This window comes from Cydia amplana, chromosome 26 (assembly GCF_948474715.1).
Source record: "Cydia amplana chromosome 26, ilCydAmpl1.1, whole genome shotgun sequence".
Lineage (NCBI taxonomy): Eukaryota > Metazoa > Arthropoda > Insecta > Lepidoptera > Tortricidae > Cydia > Cydia amplana.
Genome location: NC_086094.1, coordinates 675,015 through 684,987, shown reverse-complemented (window position 1 = coordinate 684,987; position 9,973 = coordinate 675,015). Strand labels below are relative to the sequence as shown.

The 9,973-nt window shown below is 37.7% G+C and overlaps 1 protein-coding gene and 1 long non-coding RNA gene across 2 annotated transcripts; one reads left to right on the top strand and one right to left on the bottom strand.

The window, feature by feature from the left end:
* Window positions 1-66: 66 nt before the first annotated feature.
* LOC134659996 (uncharacterized) lies at window positions 67-6,692 on the bottom strand. The gene is made up of 5 exons (XM_063515694.1): window positions 6,466-6,692; window positions 5,745-5,876; window positions 1,726-2,029; window positions 351-577; window positions 67-129 (listed from the first exon to the last, which is right to left on the bottom strand). The coding sequence occupies exons 1-5, from the start codon at window positions 6,604-6,606 to the stop codon at window positions 67-69; spliced, it is 867 nt and encodes a 288-aa protein (XP_063371764.1). The 5' UTR covers window positions 6,607-6,692.
* Window positions 6,693-7,412: 720 nt separating this feature from the next.
* Window positions 7,413-9,150, top strand: LOC134660323 (uncharacterized). The gene is made up of 3 exons (XR_010097873.1): window positions 7,413-7,523; window positions 8,305-8,414; window positions 9,027-9,150. It is a non-coding gene; the product is annotated as an uncharacterized LOC134660323 (long non-coding RNA).
* Window positions 9,151-9,973: the final 823 nt, after the last annotated feature.

The following is a 9,973-nucleotide window of genomic DNA, read 5'->3' as shown; positions in this document are numbered from 1 at the left end:
AAATATATTTATACGTACGATGTAGTCACAAATATGGGAGCATAGAAGGGTCTCAAAAGCCTTTAATCACAAATGTGTAAGTACGGCTATATTGGCGAGGAATTTGAGGGCGAGTGGGAAGATGTGTGTCTGTGTGTTAGAGAGAGTGACGAAAAGGAATTAGTGAGAGGGAGATAGCCAGAGTAAATAAAGAGGGAAAGAGTAGAAGAGACTTTACATACCCCGCACCAACTATGCTTCTCTGTTTGTCCTAAAGGTTGACTGGTAGAGAATGCCGTGTAGCATTAAGTCCGCCTTTTGTCACTGTGCAATAAAGTTGTAAATTTAAAAATAAGAGACACAGTCCTTACCGGGTCATGATGCTTTAAATTATGATTTTTGAAAGTAGCTTCAGACGAAAACCCCTTAAAGCACAGCTGGCATTTATACGGGGAGTTGACATAGTTCGAGGAGTTTTTCCGGGCGGCCATGTTTTCTAGTTGCTGGTCCATAGTGAGGACCACTATCTCCATGTTGTATTTGGCCTCGAACGCGGGGAAGTCGGCCTCGCAGTCGAACATTTTCTTTATCTTCTTTTCTGTAAATATTAGTATGCTCCTCTTTCACAGACTATACATTTTATAACCTCAAAAGTAGTGATAACTTTTTTCCTCCAAAATTAAATCTGAGTATTATGCACGGAATTACAATGTCGTTTACATGTTAAAACTGAAATAACGCGTATTCCCAGAGATAAGACCTACCTAGCTAGATCGATTTTTCGCTTAGCAACCATCATCGAAATCGTTAGAGCCATTTCTGAGATCACATAAATCACTACATAGTATAAAACAAAGTCGCTTCCCGCTGTCTGTCTGTCTGTCTGTATGCTTAGATCTTTAAAACACCGCAACGGATTTTGATGCGGTTTTTTTAAATGGATACAGTGATTCAAGAAGAAGGCTTATGTATAATTTGTTAACCCGTGCGAAGCCGGGGCGGGTCGCTAGTATAATATATACAAGAATTGCTCGTTTAAAGGTATAAGTCTGGACCGCAATATTTAGATATCATAGGAATCCTAGCATTTCGGAAGAAAAAGTTAATTACCACATACTTTTGAGATTAGAAAAATTATATTCTTAAAAACGGAGCGTAAAGTATTTTAAATAGCCTTATCCAAATTTTGTGTAGTATTTTTGGATTTTTATTTTTTAGGCTTTTCTTAAGCCAGGTAATTAGAAGGGAAGTTATGGTGCTCACCGCGAAATATGCGACAGAAGATATGGCCATTTCACCCCACTGTTTGCACTTTCCTTTGTTTGTCCAATAAGGGTTAAATAAAGAAATAAAAGATTGTATGTTGATTGTAGGTTGTTTTCTATGTATTTAAGTATTTATACATTATATAATTATATTGTTGTCTAAGTACCCACAAAACAAGCCTTCTTGAGCTTACCGTGTGGGGCTTAGTCAATTTGTGTAAAAATGTCCTATAATATTTAATTGTTTATTTTAAAATTTATTATCACATAAAATTATGCATTATATTGACTTAATTAGTTAAATTAAAAAATATAAATTAAAAAAAGACAAAACGCTTCAAGTCGTTCCTGGTGCAAAGGTGCCCATGATGCTCGCAGCATTGCCACGTTGGATCACAACGGACAGCCTATGCACGAGGAACGACTCGGAGCGGGGGCCTTCCCCTTTCTTTATTATTTATTAAAAGAATCTACCATTTACCTTTAGGTAACTTCTTTTTCTCCCTCGTAACTTCCTTCCCAACCCTCCTCTTCCGCTTCCTCTTCTTAACTTCCACTTCCCCCTTATAGTCCTCATCATCATAATCTATATTATCATCCACATCTATATTATCATCTAAATCTTCATATTTTACTACATCTTCATGCTTGGGTTCTAATTCATCTTTGACAATAAGTGCTGGTATTTCTGGTCGTTCTTGGTATTGGTATTCTATGAGGGTGGTGGTGTGGATGGTTAGGTTTGTGAATGGAGAGTGGATGGTGGTGATGGTGCTTGTATTAATCTGCAATTAAGTTGTTTCAGTGCTCATTAAAATGTATAGAAATAAACTGAATGTACAAAACACATGCACATGTGACCCTGCCTGCGAAGCCGATGGTCCTGGGTTCGAATCCCGGTAAGGGCATTTATTTCTGTGATGAACACTAATATTTGTTCCGGAGTCATGAATGTTTTCTATGTATATAAGTATGTATTTATCTATATAAGTATGTATATCGTCGCCTAGCATCCATAGTACAAGCTTTGCTTAGTTTGGGGCTAGGTTGATCTGTGTAAGACATTGATATAGAATAAAGAACTGGATACCCAATCAGCCGCAAAAAATGGCCCCACAAAAGTAACGTTGAAACAGATCACGCGTTACTTTTTCGTTTAGTCTTGTTTGAAACGCTCAAATGTGAAGTTGTCAACAATTACGAAATGTGCCGTTAAAATATGTAAAAATAATAATGATAAAACAAGGAAAAAGGATGGAATGTATTTCTTTCGGTTAGTTCTTTGGATAGCATTACATAATTTATGTAATCTGGTGGTAATTTTATGGTTTTGAATAAATTAATTTGTTAGTACCATTGATATAGAATAAAGAACTGGATACCCAATCAGCCGCAAAAAATGGCCCCACAAAAGTAACGTTGAAACAGATCACGCGTTACTTTTTCGTTTAGTCTTGTTTGAAACGCTCAAATGTGAAGTTGTCAACAATTACGAAATGTGCCGTTAAAATATGTAAAAATAACAATGATAAAACAAGGAAAAAGGATGGAATGTATTTCTTTCGGTTAGTTCTTTGGATAGCATTACATAATTTATGTAATCTGGTGGTAATTTTATGGTTTTGAATAAATTAATTTGTTAGTACCAGAGAAGGGATGTCAAGGAACAAAAATCTAATGAGTCGATGTGAGGTCAATATTTATTTTTATTTTTATATGGAATTCGTATGGAATAATATTATGTTTAAATTCAAGATTTCCAAGAAAACCTATGCGACGTGCAAAGTGGACTGCTATTTAATTATAGCAAGAGATAGGGGTGATGCAGTTTTAAACAAAGCAAAACGGCACTTGTGTGATCGGCCCATTTCCCTGTTTCCGACAACCAATAAGGGCTTATATCGACTAACTGTAAATGCTAAACCTGTCTGAACACAGTGACAACCACAGGATTTTTTTGGGTTATTTCCACCAACTCGCTTTGGTGGTAACTAGTGGGAATTATTTTTCCCAGTAGTTACCAGTGGTAAAAGGTGGGAAAAAAAAAATCCTAGTAGTTACCACTGATATCAACTTGGTGGTAACTAGTGGGAACAACCCGATTTTTTTTATAAAGTATGGACTTTATAAAAAAAATCCAATCAGTACCTAAATGTCCCCGTGCACCCGTGCGATGAGTAAATGTAGATCTAAAATACACAGTTATTTTATTTAATAAGTTGAATTTATTTCAAGGAAATTAGTATTTAAAGACGTATACTTACTTATTAAAAATTTAATTTGTTTGAATTTTAACCACGAATTAATTTTATTTAAACTCCCGATTAAATTAAATTTGTTTTATTTATTACTTCAATTGGTTTTTCTGTACAGTAATACCTATTCAAGTGTACCAAAGTGACTCCATTCGTTCATTATTCTTGTTTGACGTTGCTTGACGTAAATACGTTACGTTTAGTGCCATCGGACTAAATTTTTTAACAGTGTTGGTACTTATGTATGCAAATTTGACACTTAATGCTTACGACATTAAGCTCTTTTCTGTACGAAACATTTATCTTGACTCAAAATTTACGTAAGCGTTTTTATCATCAATGCAAATGGTGCGAAACGTCATTGGGATCCACATTTCTTGACGTTTTTGTTCTGCTTTGTGTGTCTATTTCTTTTATATTAAGTCAGTGGTTAGTACCAGAGAAGGGATGTCAAGGAACAAAAATCTAATGAGTCGATGTGAGGTCAATATTTATTTTTATTTTTATATGGAATTCGTATGGAATAATATTATGTTTAAATTCAAGATTTCCAAGAAAACCTATGCGACGTGCAAAGTGGACTGCTATTTAATTATAGCAAGAGATAGGGGTGATGCAGTTTTAAACAAAGCAAAACGGCACTTGTGTGATCGGCCCATTTCCCTGTTTCCGACAACCAATAAGGGCTTATATCGACTAACTGTAAATGCTAAACCTGTCTGAACACAGTGACAACCACAGGATTTTTTTGGGTTATTTCCACCAACTCGCTTTGGTGGTAACTAGTGGGAATTATTTTTCCCAGTAGTTACCAGTGGTAAAAGGTGGGAAAAAAAAAATCCTAGTAGTTACCACTGATATCAACTTGGTGGTAACTAGTGGGAACAACCCGATTTTTTTTATAAAGTATGGACTTTATAAAAAAAATCCAATCAGTACCTAAATGTCCCCGTGCACCCGTGCGATGAGTAAATGTAGATCTAAAATACACAGTTATTTTATTTAATAAGTTGAATTTATTTCAAGGAAATTAGTATTTAAAGACGTATACTTACTTATTAAAAATTTAATTTGTTTGAATTTTAACCACGAATTAATTTTATTTAAACTCCCGATTAAATTAAATTTGTTTTATTTATTACTTCAATTGGTTTTTCTGTACAGTAATACCTATTCAAGTGTACCAAAGTGACTCCATTCGTTCATTATTCTTGTTTGACGTTGCTTGACGTAAATACGTTACGTTTAGTGCCATCGGACTAAATTTTTTAACAGTGTTGGTACTTATGTATGCAAATTTGACACTTAATGCTTACGACATTAAGCTCTTTTCTGTACGAAACATTTATCTTGACTCAAAATTTACGTAAGCGTTTTTATCATCAATGCAAATGGTGCGAAACGTCATTGGGATCCACATTTCTTGACGTTTTTGTTCTGCTTTGTGTGTCTATTTCTTTTATATTAAGTCAGTGGTGTAAGATGTCCCCCAATATTTATTATTATTTAATATCAACACAAAAACCGGACAAGTGCGAGTCGGACTCGCCCACCGAGGGTTCCGTACTTTTTAGTATTGGTGTTGTAGCGGCAACAGAAATACATCTGTGGAAATTTCAACAGTTTCAATGTTTCATGAACCTTGATAGCTTGAGATACAGTCTGGTGATAGACAGACAGACAGACGGACAGTGGAGTCTTAGTAATAGGGTTTGTACCCTTTGGGTATGGAACCCTAAAAACCACGGGCATTTCATAAAGTGTTATTTTAATCTTAGAGCATTTAAGAACTGGAGTCGCCATTAAGAGCTTACCCCTTTGCCGAAAACCTTGCACAATTGTGCAAACTTTTGTATGGACTGACATTTATCTGACCGGATGCTGATTTTTTGACATACGCGGATGCGGATTTTTAAAGGCTCACATCCGCATCTCACATCCGCAGATGCGGATGTCAAGATAGGTACATAAAAAACGTCAAATATTACATTTTAGTAATTTTTATTTCAAAAACCGGCCAAGTGCGAGTTGGACTCGTGTTCCAAGGGTTCCGTACATTAAGTCCCACTCACGCTTGACTGCTCATTTCTAATAGGTTTTTTTGGCTAATAACTAAATTACCTAGCAGTCTAGCACTTACACCGATGCTAAGAAGTTCCTGTACCGACCTGTTCCACATCCGCATCCGCATGCGGATATTCGCAACATCCCTGATCTTCATACATCATAAGCAGCTTTAACTCACCCCATGTTGTTTCTTAAGTGTCCGCAGCAGCTCCTGGGCCCGTTGGCTGCAAGCTCGGAACTGCTTAAACTTTGCTAAAAGTACCCGGCAGAATGCACATACGTGCTGTGGATACCCATCTATTGCTAACACCTAAAATTTTGGCAAAAATTAATATTTGCAAAAAGAACAAGTCATAAAATTTGCAATTGAAATTAATAATGTGTCATCTGGGAGAGGAAAACCGAGGAAAAGGTGGATGGACTGTGTGAGAGATGATATGAAACGAACGCAAGTGAATGATGAGATGACGGGTGACAGAGAGGTATGGAAGAGGAAGACATGCTGCGCCGACCCCAAGTAAATGGGACAAGGGCAAGAGAATGATGAATCTGTGTCATTAGACCACATCCAATTTTCACATTGTACAACAGTGAGATAGAAAATTTAATAAAAAAAACAACAAAGCTAGGTAAAATACATTTTTATTGAAGCGTTATAATTATTATTAAATTATACAACGGGACTTAATCGCGTATCTAAGTTTTAAGATTTACCTCCGACGTTTCGAGGACGGCGTTGTCCCCGTGGTCTCGTGGTCGTGGTCTTAAAACTTAGATACGCGATTAAGTCCCGTTGTATAATTTAATAATGTGTAAAAATCGTGAAAGTTTAAATCAGCGTTATAATTATATTTATACACGCATAGGGTACACAATATCTAAGCACTTTTTATGCTTACCTCGATCCCTAGTAGCTCCAGAATTTCTTTTTCTAATCCATTTTTAAGAATATTGTACAACTTAGCTTCAGTGGCCAGACAAACCCGACAGGCTAGCAATTGTTCGCTGCTGCTAGCATTTTCTGTTTTCACCGACCGCATCTTTACATTAAAACCCAATAAGATAATAAAGAGTATAAATTGTAATTCATAAATACGAATTGTTATACTTTTCGCGTATTTTCTGCATTTTTTCCACAGTATTTCGTTTGACGTTTATGTAAAATGTTGCCACAGTAGCCGTGCAGTAGCCTGGTGGTAGTGTATTAAGATAAATAGTAGAAAAAAAAGACGTCTGGTCAAGTAGATCAAATATATTCTCTAGTATTTTTCCTACTTTTTGACTGCGGAACAATTATAGTTTGTCAAAGGACTTTCTTATTTCAATCAAACATAGACAGAGAGAAGCATACTATATTTGTCTTACACTAGTACTAGCACCCAAAAGAAAAGGACGAGTATAGTTTTCCTGGTTCTTACTGACTGACAAATTGGTTTGAGCAACTATATAATCTAATATGTAAATTCTTTGTAGCGGAATTGCTATGAAACTAGTTTGTTGCTGTGGAACACTGAGGAATCAGTGAGCGTGTACGTCACATGAAGTTAACTCTAAATCCGTGGTACGTCAGCTTAAGGAGCCCTTAACAACTTCAACTTTTTTTTACTGGTAGCCCTATGAACGTCACATTGACAGTGAGTAAAGGTCAATGCCCGATAATGTCAATATCATATCACTTATTAGTATCAGTCGATATTACGGTCGACATAAAAGACTAGAATATTAATTTATTTTCCCCAAAAACTTCTATAAAATAATAAATTGTCACTTACTATTAAACAAATTAGACTTACAGCACAAAATAAGCAATAGTACAACCGCTTACAGATATATTGATGACTTAATAGCGAGCGACTACGTTTTGTTGGTTATAAAAATCAATATATTTCAAACAGAATGAAGAAAATCAAGATGTTTAGCGATAACTACAATGCAGGCCTTTCACAGACGCCACCCGGTAACTGTTAGTTTCTTAATTGTGTATTATTTAGTAACAATAATTGTTTTATATGATATAAGTAACAACACCGCCTCTCTACCCGCAACTCTGGAGCCATCAGGCCTCTCTGCCACAGACGGCAAGAGACCTGACGGCTGCACTCTTGTGCCCTGGAGCCTTGGCCGCCCTTTAGCGTGGGACGCTACCTGCGTCGATACGCTAGCACCGTCCCACGTTGAGGGATCGGCCCGGAAGCCCGGGACTGCCGCGGACCAGGCCCAGACACTAAAGCGCCGCAAAGAAGAAAGAAGATTCGAGGAGAATAGTGTGGGAATGCCGCCGGGACAGTAACCTGCAGCTCCAACTCCAGGGAACAGGGCTGAATGAACGCGACACGCGATCGATAGCCCGCCGGCATCCCTACACTACATCTACATCTATCTACAAAGCGCCGCAAATATGCGTTCCTAACGGACCAATACGATTTTGCGGCGCTCGCCATTGAAACACTGGGCCCATGGTCGACCGACACCAAACAGTTAATAAAGGAAGTGTCAGACTAATAGGTGTCTCGGGCGACCACAGGGCGCGCTCCTTCTGGCTCAAAGATTAAGTCTGGTGGTTCAAAGGGGCAACGCCGCCAGCATTCTAGGTTCCATTCCAGAAGCGGGTAGCTTTGGAGAGATATTTTATATTTAGTTTTAGTTGTTATGTTTAGGTTTTATGTAAATATTGTTTCATTTGTACCTTCATGTATTGTGCAATAAAGTAACAACAATGTTTACAATGTTTGTAGCAGGCTTGGAGCGTACTCTGCTTGCGTGCCGCGCGTGTCTCGCCACGGACACCAAACTGTACAATCTAGCTGGTGTTCTGAAGGAAACATATGAATATCTGACTGGTTTGCCAGTGAGTATTTTCTGCCTATTTTTTTTCATTCTGGTACTCCTAAAGTTAGTAGGATCTTTAGTCTTTTACGTCTACATTTGAAGTACTTGGCTCGTTTTTACGAGACTCTGCGCTATTAAAACTTTTAAACCTTTTAAGTTTTTTTTACGAGCTTTTATTTAACTTGCAATGTTTATTCGTAATAATATATAATTATTTGGGTCTAATGTTGCAAGCTTAGTTAAACCCTCTTCCCATTATTCAATTGAGCTGACACTTCAAATACATGTGAAAGTTGGAGGATGCAATATTATGAATGAATGAATGAATGAATCTTTATTATACCGTCGGCATTGGCATTAGAGGCGGACACAGCTCTTCGCACGATCTGCCACCTGTCCCTGTTGGCAGACTGTCTGGCACAGTCAGATACGCGGTCTCCCACTGCGGATCTTATTTGGTCAGTCCAGCGCATAGGTGATCTGCCACGCGATCTGGTTCCCTCCACCTTTCTCAAAATGGAAAATTTCTATGTCTATTAAGCCTTATTGAGCTTAGTATGGGGACTAGTTCGATATGGTATGTTTTCTAATTTTTTTTTACTATTTTGATTTGACATAAGCCATATTGCAGGTGTGACAAACAGACAGGCTGCCGCAGCACATCTGCAGCTGCTGCGGCATGTTGCTGCACAAATACAGATCGTTTAAGGAGCGCTGCGGCACCGCGCACCGTCTCTTGGGGGATATACTACAGCACTGTGTGGTGAGTCCTTTAGGGTCCCATAGCCAAAATGGAAAAAAGCGGAACCCTTATAGTTTAGTCATGTCCGACCTAGGTGTATTTTGTGAGCTACTATTTAGATTAGAAGTTAAAATTTACAGGCATATATTTATAGGGTACCTCCGTATTGGTAACTAAATAAAAAAAAATACAATAACAAAATCAACGTGTGGCACACTAAACGATAGGTCTTTAATTTTTTTTTTATTCAGTAAATAGTTTTGGATAATAATTGTTCCGAATATCTGAAATATTGTGCTACCTCCCTCGCCCCCCACCCTTTAGGACCACTGACTGTTACACGTACTTACACAATAAACTATAGCTATCTATCTATCTATTAATTTGACGACCGGTCTGGCCTAGTGGGTAGTGACCCTGCCTGTGAAGCCGCGGTCCTGGGTTCAAATCCCAGTAAGGGCATTTATTTGTGTGATGAGCACAGATATTTGTTCCTGGGTTCTGGGTAATTGTTTTCTATGTATTTAAGTATTTGTATATTATATCTATCGTTGTCTGAGTACCCACAACACAAGCCTTCTTGAGCTTACCGTGGGGCTTAGTCAATTTGTGTAAAAATGTCCATTAATATTTATTTATTTATTATTTATTTATTTATTAAGCCCTTTTGTTCTGAGTTAGAGTATGTCTCTAAGCTCAGTGTGCCGCTTGGCAAAGGCCTCCTCTAGCTCTTTCCATTGGGGTCTGTCGTGGGCCACTCCTCTCCATTTCGGGGCCGCTGTGAGATTGAGTTCATCCTCCCATCTTGTTCGAGGTTTCTTCTGATTCCGTGTGTA